Source organism: Cyprinodon tularosa, unplaced genomic scaffold (genome assembly GCF_016077235.1).
Source record: "Cyprinodon tularosa strain WSP-4 unplaced genomic scaffold, ASM1607723v1 ctg399, whole genome shotgun sequence".
Classification (NCBI taxonomy): Eukaryota; Metazoa; Chordata; class Actinopteri; order Cyprinodontiformes; family Cyprinodontidae; genus Cyprinodon; species Cyprinodon tularosa.
In genome coordinates this window covers 444,341-461,284 of record NW_024039117.1, presented here as the reverse complement: position 1 = coordinate 461,284, position 16,944 = coordinate 444,341, and the positions used below count along the sequence as shown (strand labels likewise).

Sequence of the window (16,944 nt, the reverse complement as noted above, 5' to 3'; positions counted from 1 at the left end):
AAGCACAATGCCTACAACCTGGCTTCCTTCCATGTTGCTCTCCATTGTTTACTTTCCTGATTTCTGTCGCACTCATTACATTAACAACGCTAACCCAGTGTGATGATGTCAGCAGACATGCAGCGGCGAGGGGACGGAGACTACGCTGCTGCCAGTGAGGGGTTATACCAGTTTTAGCCAATAGGAAGGGAGCTAAATGTCGATTATTAGCGGGTCGACCCAAGTTTGAAAAACACGCCTTAACCTGCTATTGTCAGTGTGAAAAAGTAGCAGCCATTCAAAATGGCCCCGAATGGCTGCCAACTTCCAGCCACTACAGTGACCCCCTCCTGTATATTTTTTACTCTGTCTCACCCTTTTACTGAATTACAGGGTCTGACCAGGAGATGGCGCTTCTCTTTATATCGTAATGTCCACAAATCATGACAGAAAGAATATTTTAGTACAAAGATTGATGTTTAAAAAGGAATTGAAGGGGACCAACCAAGGACCCATCAAGGAAAGTGGGGACATTTTGAATGGCTACCACTGTAACAGCTGTTAATTAACTTCTCTTCTCTGTGTGGCCTCATCTGTCTGCTCATAGCAGTTTGTGAACAAGGCCTAAATGTTAGGAAACAGTTTTTTTAAAGATCAGTGTACTATTCCAGAGATTCCCTGTAAACTTCAATGAGCCATCCTAACAAGTCTGTCATTGAAACACCAAGTTTTCCAGCAGAAATCCAACAGCAGCAGTGGAAACAGTATCTCTGTACCTGTAGATACACACATCAGTGGCTGGCAGGGCAGCTTCCAATCTCTCTACTATACGTCTGCTTATGAAATCCAATGATAATCCATGGATGACCCAGTTCATTCAGCCTGTTGCTGCCTCACTGCACCAGTGACAGGCTGGACATCACGTGATCCGAGATGTGCAGCAAACCTAACTTCAAATAATAAAGCTGCTATTAGGGAAAACATCTAACTACAATTACCATCTGCTTTTCTAAAGGTACAAGGAGAGAAAACTTCAATTTACCTGCAAAGATACTTTAGGTTACAAGGGTTTGTGACCCTTATTCCAAGTAATGCATTTCCTCTTATTGAGGGGAAAAGGTTCCAACTCATTCTGGAAAAGTAGGAAATTAAATTCAAGTATTGATTTGCCTGTCTAAAGCCTCGTTCCCACTTTGAACCCTGTTTTTCAAACATGGGTTGAGCCGCTAACAATCGCTAACAATCAGCATTTTCGCTTCCCTCCGAATGAACTGGGCAAAAAAAGCTAGGTCTAAGAGCAGAATATTCGCTGGGTTGCCACGCCGGACTGTTCCCTTATATAGGTGACAAAGTTGTAGGTGCAGTACTCAAAAGAACCACAGAGGGACAGTGATCAACACAAGCAGAAGGGCAAAAAAATAGAACAGTTGACGTCCCACTTCCAAAATGGCTGAATGCAGTACTGTTCATTTAAGAATTGATGATTACTGAAGAATAATAAGGTTAGAGTTGGTTACACAGAAATATACAGTGGATTGAAACGGTAGGTTTAGCTGCTGCACACAGAGGCGTGACGATGCAGAAACCAGCTCACCTGTGAAGCCATGCGGACCTTCCTTTATTTTTTAATAACATATAAAAAAAGTTTAACTAAATGAATGCTGAAGGCACTGAATTCAATGCTTAGTTGTTTCAGACTGTATATTATAGGTGATGAAAACAGAAACTAAAATCCTTGTTTGGCTTGGAACATAAACTTTTCCCTGTTTGTTTTTTTCAGTCACTGAATAAACAGGAATAACTCTGCATATATCCCCGTTTGTGGATGACATGATTGTGTCACTTACGGCGCTCGCCCCCTCGCGCCCTGTGCGACGTGACGACTAAAAACCAAGCTTAGCCCCTTGCTGGCAGCTGTGTGCCGTGTGTTCCACCGTCGCTGCGTGTCTGGAGACATCATCGCACTGGGTTAGCATTGATGATGTCATCGGTGCGACAGAAATCAGGAAAGTAAACAATGGAGAGCAACATGGAAGGAAGGCAGGGCGTAGTCAGTGTGCTTTATTGTTTCTCTCTATTATCTGTCTGAATCCCTCTCACCAGAGCTGCTCCATGTTTATCGAATGGAAACAGAGTTGATTCTGCTTGTTAGATCAGAAGCGACTGGTGCGGTGTGTTGACGTCCGTACGTTGCGTTCAATGCTATATGTAAATTAGAAGGTCGACCCCGCTCTGGTGTTCCCACAGCCTAAAGGCTTTTTTCCCATCTTTAGCAGTCCAGCGTTTAACTTGGGTCGCTTGCCAAGTCGTTTGACCAAGGTAGAAACGCGTCAGTGAGCTGTTCCCACTGACACTAAAAGCCCATTCTTTCCCGGTTTTAACGGTTTATTTACTCTTTCCAGACCTTCTTTTGTCCGATTCTGCTTATGCCCAAAGCCTGTGATCTTCTTCATCCCTGGTCACACATCTGACATTGTTCTGCTGGAGTTTGCTTTCCAGCTTCTTCCTGTATGCCTCCTTGCTTCTCTTATCTTGACCTTGAGTTGCTTCAGTAAATTCCTCATTCCCTTCCTAAAGGCTTTTTTCCCCATCTTTAGCAGTCCAGGGTTTAACATTGTGGAAGCATCTCAATGTTCTGATGGAGATAATGTTATTTAAACAGAAGATTACATAGTCAGTAACAGACTTAGTCATTGCATTGATGTCCTCTCCATGTGGCTGACAGGACATCACATTCTGCAGCCTCAAAACAACCTTGCAGGGATCATTCAGCTTCCTGTGACCATCTTCTTACAGTTCCCATTAAAGCAGATCGTCTCTCATTAAGGAGCACAAGATTGTAATCCAATTTCCCAAGAAGAGGTCTTACTTTAGAGATACACTATATTGCCAAAAGTATTTGCTCACCCATCCAAATTATTGGAATCAGGTGTTCCAATCACTTCCATGGCCACAGGTGTATAAATTCAAGCACCTAGGCATGCAGACTGTTTTTACAAACATTTGTGAAAGAATGGGTCGCTCTCAGGAGCTCAGTGAATTCCAGCGTGGAACTGTGATAGGATGCCACCTGTGCAACAAATCCAGTCGTGAAATTTCCTCGCTCCTAAATATTCCACAGTCAACTGTCAGCTGTATTATAAGAAAATGGAAGTGTTTGGGAACGACAGCAACTCAGCCACGAAGTGGTAGGCCACGTAAACTGACGGAGCGGGGTCAGCGGATGCTGACGCGCATAGTGCGAAGAGGTCGCCAACTTTCTGCAGAGTCAATCACTACAGACCTCCAAACTTCATGTAGCTCAAGAACAGTGCGCAGAGAGCTTCATGGAATGGGTTTCCATGGGCGAGCAGCTGCATCCAAGCCATACATCACCAAGTGCAATGCAAAGCGTCGGATGCGGTGGTGTAAAGCACGCCGCCACTGGACTCTAGAGCAGTGGAGACGCGTTCTCTGGAGTGACGAATCGCGCTTCTCCATCTGGCAATCTGATGGACGGGTCTGGGTTTGGCGGTTGCCAGGAGAACGGTACTTGTCTGACTGCATTGTGCCAAGTGTAAAGTTTGGTGGAGGGGGGATTATGGTGTGGGGTTGTTTTTCAGGAGCTGGGCTTGGCCCCTTAGTTCCAGTGAAAGGAACTCTGAATGCTTCAGCATACCAAGACATTTTGGACAATTCCATGCTCCCAACTTTGTGGGAACAGTTTGGAGCTGGCCCCTTCCTCTTCCAACATGACTGTGCACCAGTGCACAAAGCAAGGTCCATAAAGACATGGATGACAGAGTCTGGTGTGGATGAACTTGACTGGCCTGCACAGAGTCCTGACCTCAACCCGATAGAACACCTTTGGGATGAATTAGAGCGGAGACTGAGAGCCAGGCCTTCTCGTCCAACATCAGTGTGCGACCTCACAAATGCGCTTCTGGAAGAATGGTCAAAAATTCCCATAAACACACTCCTAAACCTTGTGGACAGCCTTCCCAGAAGAGTTGAAGCTGTTCTAGCTGCAAAGGGTGGACCGACGTCATATTGAACCCTATGGATTAGGAACGGGATGTCACTTAAGCTCATATGTGAGTCAAGGCAGGTGAGCAAATACTTTTGGCAATATAGTGTATATGTATATGAGTCTTGAAATTTCTATAAAAACATGTCCAAAATGTTATTTTCTTTAGTAGAGCAGCTGAAAAACTGTTGGAATGTTTGAAGATAGTTTTTTGTGATCAAGATCAAAAGTAACAAATAAATCAGGCTATGTCCGCAACAGAATGTGGAGTATAAAAAGTCTCCAAAAACAACACTGGTGAACTTTGGGTAAATAATATGGATGAAACTGTCAACAGCTCAATATGTGGGCCGCAGAGACTTAACTTCACAGTAACACTTCCTGGATGTCACCCCTCTTTGTGCTTTTTTCCGCCCTTTTTTAAATGTCTGTCTGCTCATATGGTCAGATAGCCTCGCAGAAGTACGATTGAGTACATGCATTATCCTGCAGCTATGGTTCAGTGACACATATAATAATGAGCTCCACATATTCTGGCTGGGTCCTTACTAGGGGCTTGGAGTCCTTTTTTTTTTTTTACTTGTTTGCTAAAGATCACATAATTGCCCATAATGATTGATGAAAGAAATCTCATGCATTTTCTCCTCCTCGCTTTTCTCCTTGCTCCTGTTCTGTATCCTTTACAACTCCTTTTCAACTCACCTGGGACTTCCTGAGGTACTTTAAATGTATAGTGGAGGATTTACGCAAATTTAAAAAAAAAGGACCCACCCTCTCCGTAAAAAAAAAAAAGGCAGATGCACAACTCTGTACCCGATCCCGAGAAAGGACGGCTATTAAACGCATGCAAGAGCGTGCACAAGCTCATTTCTCCTCGTTAACTAACCATTCTGACAGATGATCATTGCTTTTTGCTCCGTTGGTCACGTAACTCCTCCTCCACTGCACGGTGCCTGCTCCATCTTTGTTATTAGGCTAAAAACAAACGGTTGTCACGGATGTTGCTACCCAACAGCGGTGGCAAATCACTGCAACCACTATAGCATATATATATATATATATATATATATATATATATATATATATATATATATATATATATATATATATATATATATATATATCTACTTCTGTCTCCTTGAACCTCACTCGTCCTGGGTAGATGGCCGCTCACACTGAGCCTGGTTCTGCTGGAGGTTTCTTCCTGTTCATAGAGAGTTTTTCCTCTCCACTGTCGCTACAAGCATGCTTAGTGTGAGGGATTGCTGAAGAGTCAATGAGTCGATGCAATCAACTGGTTTTGCTTAGATGGAAAACTTTAAAATCAATCTGACTGGATGATCTGGTGAACTGGAAAGTGCCTTGAGATGACGTGTTCTGAATTGACGCTATAGAAATAAACTGAATAGAATTGAACTGATTTGAATATATCTGCCTCTTTTGAGGCCTTGTTTGAGGCCTTGACACTTCTTCACATTTCTCTAATGACCCTCGGCCATTTTCAAAGAACCGCGGCAAGATGAGCTTCAATGACCGTCTGAAACTGTAACTCACCACAGATATACGCCTGAAAGTGTGCAAAAAAAGCTAGCTAACAGGATGAGCATGTAATGACTGACAGTTAGGAGGCCCACTGATTGAGATGATCCACCCAGAAAAAGAACATCCTCCACTAGACCTCAACTAATATTTCAACTTTTGTGACGTTAATCAGGGGTTCCCTGTTGCTCTCGGTTTGCTCACAATAACAGATGTCCCAAAATAAGAAGGCACTAGCAATAATACTGCAATGTTCAGTCACCTTGAGTAGTGCAATTTTAGAATGCCAAGTACTACGAAAGTACTTGTTAGGGTTGTTAAGTTTCCCCAACCTTAACCCATAAAAAATGGAAACAAAGACAGTGAGGGATTTTTCCTGAAATGCTTTGCAAAGGGGAGTCCTGAGTTGAACCGTCAATCTCTGCTTGGCTCAACACTTGCCATGCTTTTTATTGAGCAGTCAACAGACACATTACATGCGTTAGTTTCAATTACGCAATCTCTTAGACATAGCAGAACTTTTAAGATAGGGAACTTGCCTGGTTGAACAATAAAAAGTTCTACTGGATTCACTTTGTATTAGTCTGTTTCCTGCTTCACAAAGGTAGGCAGCAGCTTGACAAAGCCAAGTAGTCTGCAGTTCTTCATATATAAACACACATCAATTTCAAACAGATGATATCGGTGTCGGCCAAAATTGCCCAGCCAGGTACACTATATTGCCAAAAGTATTTGCTCACCCATCCAAATTATTGGAATCAGGTGTTCCAATCACTTCCATGGCCACAGGTGTATAAATTCAAGCACCTAGGCATGCAGACTGTTTTTACAAACATTTGTGAAAGAATGGGTCGCTCTCAGGAGCTCAGTGAATTCCAGCGTGGAACTGTGATAGGATGCCACCTGTGCAACAAATCCAGTCGTGAAATTTCCTCGCTCCTAAATATTCCACAGTCAACTGTCAGCTGTATTATAAGAAAATGGAAGTGTTTGGGAACGACAGCAACTCAGCCACGAAGTGGTAGGCCACGTAAACTGACGGAGCGGGGTCAGCGGATGCTGACGCGCATAGTGCGAAGAGGTCGCCAACTTTCTGCAGAGTCAATCACTACAGACCTCCAAACTTCATGTGGCCTTCAGATTAGCTCAAGAACAGTGCGCAGAGAGCTTCATGGAATGGGTTTCCATGGTCGAGCAGCTGCATCCAAGCCATACATCACCAAGTGCAATGCAAAGCGTCGGATGCGGTGGTGTAAAGCACGCCGCCACTGGACTCTAGAGCAGTGGAGACGCGTTCTCTGGAGTGACGAATCGCGCTTCTCCATCTGGCAATCTGATGGACGGGTCTGGGTTTGGCGGTTGCCAGGAGAACGGTACTTGTCTGACTGCATTGTGCCAAGTGTAAAGTTTGTTGGAGGGGGGATTATGGTGTGGGGTTGTTTTTCAGGAGCTGGGCTTGGCCCCTTAGTTCCAGTGAAAGGAACTCTGAATGCTTCAGCATCCCAAGACATTTTGGACAATTCCATGCTCCCAACTTTGTGGGAACAGTTTGGAGCTGGCCCCTTCCTCTTCCAACATGACTGTGCACCAGTGCACAAAGCAAGGTCCATAAAGACATGGATGACAGAGTCTGGTGTGGATGAACTTGACTGGCCTGCACAGAGTCCTGACCTCAACCCGATAGAACACCTTTGGGATGAATTAGAGCGGAGACTGAGAGCCAGGCCTTCTCGTCCAACATCAGTGTGCAACCTCACAAATGCGCTTCTGGAAGAATGGTCAAAAATTCCCATAAACACACTCCTAAACCTTGTGGACAGCCTTCCCAGAAGAGTTGAAGCTGTTCTAGCTGCAAAGGGTGGACCGACGTCATATTGAACCCTATGGATTAGGAACGGGATGTCACTTAAGCTCATATGTGAGTCAAGGCAGGTGAGCAAATACTTTTGGCAATATAGTGTATCTGGGCCAAAAAATGGCATTGGTTCAACAGTAACTACTAAAGAGCTTTTCTTCAATTATGTCCAGGGATATATTGGGAAAAGGGTTTACTTAAGCACCCTTTGGCTGCTGCAGATTTGTAAACTCAGTTGAATAGGTAATAAACGGAACGTTACTGGAGCTTCTGACAATCACTCAGACCAACATGTGAAAGATTCCCAAGCAAAGCCTGAGACATCAACCAGAATTTCTCCTACTTGATGGTTTTTCATGAGACAAAAATTTCTCTTCTTCAAATGTTTGCATCGTCAATCTTAGTGCTCTTATCTAAACCATGTTAACTTGACACATCGGGCTTGGAGTCTAAAGCTATGGGTGATCTAATGGTGACCGGTTTTATGTGCACATTGCCAGATTGTGAAAAAGCAGCGGCAGCAGAGGTAGAATGCAGGCTCTGCTGCAGTAAATGGGAGCTCCAGGAGGATGTGTGAAAGGCCTACATCTAAAATCATTACATAGGCTATAAAAATGGATCGAGTATAGGCCTCAGGAGTGCAATGGAATTTAAACACAGAGCAAAGTTGCTGAAAGCAGGATGAGATCATGCTTGGAGCAGAGACACTAAATAAATCGGATTATTGCGGTGTGCACACACGCAGCTCTGTGTAAGGATGGATGGAGCACAATCTAACACAGATTAACCTCCAGTGGAAAGCGAACTAAGTGGGGCTGAAATGGATTTCCACCCAAGAGCAAAGAGTATACTGTCAATATGTGCATACTGCTAATTCAGGCCATTTTGTGCACTGGTGGTAAGCCTCCCTGTTTGGTCAGATAGAGAAGGGACCGCGTTGGTCAGAAACTACGCTTTAGATCCTTTGTTTGGCAGAGAAGACAGACAGAAACAAACAACAACAACTACTGTGTTTAAGATTTCCCTTCTGTGAGTTAAAGTAGTAAAGGTCTTAATGATGACTGATTGGGATCCTGAACTATGGAAAACTAAGCAGTGAAAACACTTAACAACAGAGTGATGGAAATAGATTTCAATAGAACGGGTCCCTCCAGGAGTTGCAGAGTATTTGTTCTGGATTGAATCAGTTTAAACTTGAAAAGAAAGAAACATTAACACTGAGAATAAGAGGCTCCAACCATTTTTTGTGATTGTTGGGATTCGTCTACAAGAAAGTTCTGGTCGAGGTTCTGCTTCCCCTTACCAGCCAGCAATGCATACAGCTGCAGATCGTACGCCCTTTACAAAGAAAAATGACCAATTATACGTCCTGTTTTTGGCATGTGTGGCTTTGGTATGCTCTAATAACAAAAATTTCACAAGCAGCAACTGCTGGCGTTGGAAAAAATTAAACTTTAGCTGCTGGACGCCCCACATCAACCAATCAGAGAAGCTGGCAGGGAGTCAGACACAGCACTGCTGATGCAGAGCGCTATGATCACTCCTCTGAAGCAGTTTATTAACGCCTAAATTAACTCTGAAAGTTAGTGCAAATCATGTGGAAGATATTTATGTGACAGGGGGAAAAATAAAAGTTGTGTCAAAGTTCAAATACCTAGGCATCCTAAGAGACTCTAAACTAACTTTTAAATCCCAGATAAAAAGGTGTGCAATAGAGTCAAATTCAATATTACAACTTTTCCATTTGATAAGATCAAACTTGTGACTCCAGGCAGCTAAAATGTTCATGTACAGTCGGGTTCTGTCCCAAATCACCTACTGTCTTACAACCTGGTCACAGGCAAATAAAACCCACTAAAACCTTTAGAATATCTTTACAAACATGACAATCACAATTTTGGATTAAAAAAAAACATTAAAATATAATTTTGCACCATTTTACTAAAACATCAGCTTTTAACTTGGGAAAATGTCATTCAGAAAAGTATTCAAACCTCTGTCTGTTCTACAAAATAATCCATGGTCTGTCTTCTCCTCCGCTCGGTCAGTTTGTAAAGATCAGAAACACGCCGACAGTGACAGGAGGGTCGGCCCGAGGAGACGGTGTTGTTCCTCTGCGTAAAAAGTGCTTTTAGTCAAAGAGTGTCTGCAGTCACAGCAGCTCAGGAGACGAACTCTGACCCACATCAGAGAAATTACAACATTCACTCTTTTCAAAAAGCATCTAAAAAACTTTCTCATAACACATCAGTCATGTCAGCATTAGTTGAATGTCTTCAATTGATAAACCATGCTGCCACTTTATATATATAGTGTGTCATTATTTGAATGTTTTATTCTAGTTTCTTAACCTAAAATCTGTAGTCTAGTGAACATTAATTCTATATTTTTAAACAAGTATTGAAGAGTTAAAGCTGTTTCCATTTCTTTTTATATTTGTATTTTTCACTGTAAAATTCTTACTGTTGTGTTTTTAGGTAGACGATGATAAGATCTGACAACAGATGAAAAGTAGAGTTTTGGCTAATTCTGGTGCATTAGCAGGAATGCTTATTAAACCATTCTAACTTTATTTATAAAGCACTTTAAACATTTCTCAAAGGACCAAAGAGCTGTAGAGTGAAACAACATAACACTATTAATAGGGGTGTAAATAATAATCATTGGTTCGCCGTCTACAACGCCTCATCCAACGCCTCATCCAACGCCGGATGGTACACAGTTCACCCATGAGTGTTCCCCAAACGCTGGCCGTGGCGCTGCGTGTTTCGTCTTCAGGTGCAAACCAACAGACCGTTACACTAAGCTACAAACTAGCGTCCTGCACGTGTCTGGGATAGAGTCCTAGGTGTGCCAGGCATCGTGGATGGAACTACAGCCAGAGTTTCTGCCATTAGGTACCAAACAGGAAATACGCATAGTGTAGAGTGGATGTAGAACTGACCAATCAGAAGCCTCCTGTCTGCGGCACTGTCTGCGGTCACCTACAATTGCAATTATAAAATGCAGGAAACAGCGTTTCAGAGAGTCTCAACTTAAAAATCTCCGCCGTGCAAAGCCTAAGGATGTGATAGAGCAAGGTGGACAGCCTTCCTAGGTTCAAGGCTGCTCATCATCCATCATCTCATCCTACATCACACTCCTGTCTTCTCAAACGTAAAACCATGACCAACTTCCTCCTTCTCTTTAACCTGAGATACAGACAGAGAACTCCGCTAGTGACCAGAACCAGATGGTTCTGGCTTCATCAACCCTGACCCAAAACCAGCTGGTCTGGACCGCCATGTTCAAAGTGAAGGGAAAACTGCTGCTGGGGGAAGGAGGACGAAGTTGGTTTGTTTTCAGGTAGCTTTTTAAAGAGAGGAAGAGCAGAGACTGATTAACACTCAGAGAGGGAGAGAGAGCCACGCTTTGCTCTGAAAACAGGAAGGCTGAGAAGTTTGACTTCAACTTTATTGATTTCACATTGGAGAAATTTATCTCGGCATTAACCCCTCCCTAGGGGAGTAGTGGGCTGCCATTGTGCGGCGCCCGGACAGCAGTGTGGGGTTAAGGGTCTTGCTCAGGGACCCAGAGTGGAGGCTGTGGGGATCAAACCAGGTACTGGCAACCTTCTCAGAGCAAAAGCGCTCTGCTCTAACCACTAGGCCACCACTCCCCCTGCTCCGAGACATTCAAAGGAAACATCAAACAGTAAAAGGGAAACACTGAGGGCCTCCGGCAGCTGAACGGGTCCAGGTACTGGTACCATCCATTTATCTTAAACCCGGTTTGAGTGTCGGCATCCATTAGTAGGAAAAGCTTTAAAATCTTTGGACTCTGATGCGTCATGGCAACGGGGCCAGGGAAATACAGCCTGGATCTCTGCTCTGTGGAGGACGTCCATCAGCAGGTTCCGTGGCGTTCCAGGCCTGCAGGGAGGGGGGGAAACCGGGGAGCTCCAGGTCAAAGCTCAGGGCTATCAGCACCCTCACAAACATATGCCTTCTGATTGGTTAATTCTCACACAGACACAGCAAAGGTTTGGCCAGAACCCGGCCTCCATCCAGGACACGAGACACATTAAGAGACGGAAGAGCTTTTTCTCTTCACTTATCAGTCTGTTTATAGGAACAGAAGGAAGGAGGAGACAGTGTGGAAGAACGAAGGCGTGTCAAAGCGGTGGACGGGACTCTGCTGGAGGACAACAGGAAGACCAGCTCAGAGCTTAAAGAGCTTCTCTATGTGGAGCAGGAGGAGGGATGCATTCTGCAGCGGAACTGGAGACCCTTCAAAACTATTCATCCAGCTCACTGCTGACCCCTGCTGTTCCATTACAGTAAGGACAACCCAGCAGGAACCAGGCAGAACCTCACAGCTGAGCTGTCAGAAGCAGTAATAGTCATTCCTCCAGTAGAAACATAAATCCTGTTGTTTAAAACACTTTTGTAGAAGTTAGAGGATCAATTTTAGCTTTTTACTCCAGTAAAAGTGTAAAAGTACCATTTCTAAAACTACTTATAGTATAAAAGTTAAAGTTATACGGGAAAAATGTTAAGGAAAGAAGCTTTACTGCTCTACCCTATTAAAGGAAAATTTTTATACCAGCTGCATGATAATTTAAATGTAAATCCCTTTATTGTCCCACAATGGGGAAATTCACTCTCTGCATTTAACCCGTCCCCTTTGGGAGCAGTGGGCCGCCATCGTGTGGCGCCCGGGGAGCAGTGTGGAGTTAAAGGTCTTGGTCAGTGGAAGCTGTAACTTCCTTAGACTTCTTTCTTTCAGTTATTACTAATGTAATAAAACTAGATGTGAACATCCAGGGGCAGGACATAGAAACTGTGGAGAGTTTCAAATATCTGAGTGTTCACGTCAATAATAAACTGGACTGGACTGATAACACTGCGCCCTGCATAGGAAGGGCCAGAGTCGCCTCCCTCCACCTCCTCAGGAGGCTAAGGTCCTTTGCAGTGAGCAGCTCCTGCTTAAAACCTTCTCTGACTCTGTGGTGGCATCAGCCCTCCTCTATAATGTTGTCTGCTGGGTCCCTGGCAGCGCAGAGGGACAGAAAGAGACTAAACAAACTGGTGAGAAAGGCATTTTCTGTCCTAGGCTGAACTCTGGACTCAGCGGCTGAGAGGAGGGTGCTGTCCAAGCTTCCATCCATCATGGACGCCACCTTCCACCCTCTGCAGCAGACTGGAGAGGAGCTGAGCAGCTCCTTTAGTCAAAGACTTTTACAGACTGTTTGGAAAAAGGAGCGCTACTGCAGGTCATTCATCCTGCTGCAACCAGACTCTACAATGAGACACTATAACTGCAATAACTGCTGCAATGGAGAATGAGCTATTACTATATGACACCCTGTGCAATAACCTGTATAATAATCCTGCTAAATAAGAGACTTCCAGCCGTTTACTAGAAAAAAATCAAACTCAAGATAAGTCATTTTTTCCTGGATTAAAGAGGTAAAAGAGACCTTTTGCTAATGGAACGGGACAATTTCCATTTAAAATAAGAAAAAAACAATTGCGTTGTCTTATTTCAAGTGCATTTTATCTAAATATCTTATTTTAAGAGTAAAAATGCTGATTCCATTGGCAAACTACCTCATTTACCTACTCAAATTAAGGGTAAATGTTTAATTATTTCTAGATTGTTTTTCCAGTGTATATAAGTGGACGCATCTTTTCCTCCTTTTGGCACCTTCTTCTTCTTCTCTTCTACTATTGAGGTGATGTAAGGAGTAAATTTCTCCACTGTGAGATCAATAAAGGCAATCAATCAATCCATCTTAAAAACTATTTATTTTCATTTGTGGTGAACAACAAGTTGGGGCAGCACCGAGTCCAACCACAAACAAATTAATTGTCTGGAATAAACTGATTATTTTGATGGTTTTTGTTTTAAATACCAACAATGAAAATGAGCTGAAACGAAACAAAACTAATGATTTAATTTTTAAAATGTAAGGAGGAGAAAGATGAGTGAGAGGTGACGGTCTCACAGAGCAGCTGGATCAGAGGCCCGCTTTGCTCCCATAGGACCAATCCCACAATGCATCAGGAGAACAACAGCTCATTTTAAAAGACAAAGCTTTTTTTTAACCCTGAACACCAATAAGGAAGCAGAGCTCAGCGGATGGCTTCCACTCTGCCCTGATACGCAGGCGGCGGCGCTCACAGCACCAGAACAGAACCGCAGAAGAAAGGAGGAGAACCGACCAGGTGAAGACATCGGTCAGAGGAAACCAGGTCCGACACAAAGCAGAACCCTGCTTAAAGCTGCCATGACAGTCACTTCCTGTCAGGGGCAAACTGAACTGGGATGAACCAGTCCGTCTACAGAAACCTCAGTCCAGAACCTCACAGACTGTTTAGCTTAAAGCTGGTCAGATAATAGGAGCTCCTGGACTCTACCTGGATGGAGCCGAAGTCTACGTTTTCATAGTGGAAGTGGGCACACTCAGCCAGCTTGGGGAAGTGACCCTTGGTGAAGGAGAGCCTGGAAACAGAACGGGAACAGTGAACAAAGATCCCTGCCGACCTCTGATGGCCCGTTAAAGGAGAACCTGGATCCTCCATCAGACGGCCAGTGATACATCTACTGTAGATCAGGGCAACTAGACGCTGATATGAAGGAGCAAATCAAGAGAAGAGCAGGATCTGTGTGTATTTACTTACTTTTTGACATTTTTGACCTTCATGCTTGCCGTACTGCTGCTGCTGGAGCGCATGAGGGGCTCTGCACGAAGCTCAGGAATCTCTGCGCTTCGAGCCTGAAAAAAAGCAGAAGCACTGAGATCAGAGACAGCAGGTACAGAAATCTGACCCAAACCGGACAAACAGCCCCCCCCCCCACACACACACACACACACTGGGTGGACGGTACGGCTGCAAATCAGTGCCGATTATTAGAAGCAATGAGAGTCAGAAGGCCTGATGTCTGCTTTATCTGCACCGTTTAGGAAAATACAACAAGGAAGGAATACAGACAGACGGAAAAGCTTGGATCCTCAGATGGATCAATTACAGATTTAAATAAAGACTAGAATAACTGGAATCTCTTCATTCCAGCATTCGCCTTGCTGCTCTGTCATCTGGAGTGAGAGTGGTCGGTGTTTAAAGCGGTAATAAAATAAAAGCAGAAAGCTGAGTCCGAGCTGCTGCCTAGGTTCTTCATGAAGGTGACGGGTTTCAGGGGGCAGCTGGTGACCTGACAGCCGGACGCTGTGAGACAGTGAAGGTGGGATGCAGATGAGGTTAAAGCAAACAGCACCAGGCTGACAGCGAGCCGGCTGTTCCACGCTGCAGCAGGACAGCTGGTCAGTGAGGGGAAAGGCACAAAGTCAGCTAGGTGGAAAGGCAACATTCCCGTCATCTCTGGTCTCATTTAAAGGAAACATCCCAATAATCTCTGCGCTGCAAGAAATGTAAATCTAAATAAGTAATCTATTCTTAAAATAAGTGCATTTTTCTTGACTTAAGCAGGTAAATGAGACACTTCCAAGGAACAAGACAATTTACATTTAAAAGTAGAAAAAACAATTGCTTTTTCTTATTTCAAGTGCATATTATCTAATTATTTTATTGACCTGCTGAAATTAAGGGTAAATAAACTTAACATAAGAATGTGGTTCTTATTTTAGATCGTTTTTGCAGTGTGGTTAAAGGAAACATCCCATAATCTCTGGTCTCATCTATAAAGGATTGATTGGCCCAAAGCAGGAAGTACTGGCTTACAGCGTTTGGGTCCAAGGCTCCAGTTCAGCCCTCTGTGGTTGATCCAAAACACCACAGGACTGGAAAAAGATCAAAGAGCCTCCACAAGCTGAGATCCAGAACCAGAACCAGAACTGATCCAGCACCGGATCCCAGAGCTGGGTTTAGGCCACTGTGGCGGCTGGCCCATTTAAGACATTAAAAAAAAGAATAAAATTTAATAAATATAAAATTAAAAGATTTGAAAATATATTAATATATTTTTTTAGACGTGCAAGATAAATATTTAATGTTTAAAGAGGAAGCGCAGCAGCTCCTCTTCAATGCTAAAGATAGGAGCATCCTGGGGAGCAGCTCTCCTGCACCCAGAGCTGAAAGCAGCTTTATCTGCTCACCGCCTCCTCCCACAGCGCTGACGTCACAGTCGTCTGTTAGAAAGTGCAGCTGATAGGCGATTGGTGGGCTAGTGGTTAGGGCATAGGGCTTGGAATCCAGAAGTTCTGGGTTCGAGCCCCACTCCCACAGACTGCAACTCTGGGTCCCTGAGCAAGACCCCACACTGCTCCCTGGTCGCCCCACGATGGCTCCCCAAGGGGATGGGTTAAATGCAGAGGTGAAACTTCTCCAATGTGAGATTAAATTAATATTGACAAGTTTATAGAATTATTTAGCTCCAAGGCTTGGCTAACTGCATGCAGCGAGCCTAACTGCATGGAGAAATGCTAACTGCATGCAGCGAGGCTTTATCCTGCCTCCTTTTTTAAACATCAGGATCTGAGCCAGCATGGATAAAGACAGCTAGGACTGATTCAAAGCAGTTTGCAGACCATTTTACTATGTTGTTTTTTGCTGTTGGCATTCATGTAAATATACTGGTGTGATTCCCTGTGTTTGCTTTGTTATTAGGAATTATACTGTGTGATTTTAATGTTTTATGTCAGAGGCTAAGAACCCTGGTCAGTAAGAAAATTACACTTATAATCATTCAACTGATGGTAAATAACTAGTTATACCCTTGATTTGAATGACCTATTAATTAACTATAACTTCCAGTTCTAGTTATTTAATATATTCATAATCTTCTGGTAAACTCACAACACTTAGTATACATTTGATTGGTTTTTGATATCTGTCTAATTTGAAGACGTAGAGCTGTGGAGCTCCATGTTTAATGTAAACCCCTGAACTGATCTGTTGTGCAGAATACGGTATATCTTCCACGGTGCTTCACATCATCTCCCTGAACCTCCAGAACTCTCCGGGACGCCTAAAGGCCCAGTTCAGGCGCTCTGCGAACAAATACTAAGCCCCGCCTCTGATCAATATTCATCAGCCCACTGCCTCTTTGTTGCCCCATCGAAGCAAACGCTCATGAGGGCTCCTACCACGCGCCGACCACGGGTGGCTCAGTGCGTTACCATGGAGACGGCCTCATTTTCACTCCGCTGTTGATGTGAGATGCAAGGCCTGCAGAAAAACCGGGAGGAAAGGAAATAATGGATGATGATGTGTGAAGCAGGAAGCTGACAGAAAGGCCTGAGGCTCAGACACTCAGAAGGACTGACCCCCCCATACCTTCATCAGCACCAGGAACCGGACTGGACCAGATTACCTGAAAACCAGTCGAACCGCTGTAACCTTTGGGATGTATTCACCTGGATTCTATTGGACCACCTGAGAGAAGACCTGATGCTGTCAGCTGAAGGGTTCTGAGAAGGCGGCACTGACTGCTTATCTGGAGTTTTGGTGACTGGGCTGGAACAGACGGACGGAATGATGGACGGACAGACTGAGCCGCTCTGTTACCGTTAACAATAAAACTATAAACCAAATTTGTTAGACGTTTAATCCTGGATTATTCC

At 44.0% G+C, this 16,944-nt stretch overlaps 1 protein-coding gene across 5 annotated transcripts in view; it reads right to left on the bottom strand.

Moving 5' to 3' along the window:
• The window catches only part of arhgap32b (Rho GTPase activating protein 32b), a 137,715-nt gene that overhangs the window by 66,339 nt on the left and 54,432 nt on the right, over positions 1 to 16,944 (bottom strand). For all 5 annotated transcript variants that reach the window (XM_038297839.1, XM_038297842.1, XM_038297843.1 and 2 more), the window contains 2 exons: positions 14,045 to 14,139; positions 13,781 to 13,865 (listed from right to left, as the gene is read on the bottom strand). In XM_038297839.1, coding sequence (XP_038153767.1) covers positions 13,781 to 13,865; positions 14,045 to 14,139 — 180 coding nt within the window. The remainder of the gene's footprint in view (positions 1 to 13,780; positions 13,866 to 14,044; positions 14,140 to 16,944) is intronic.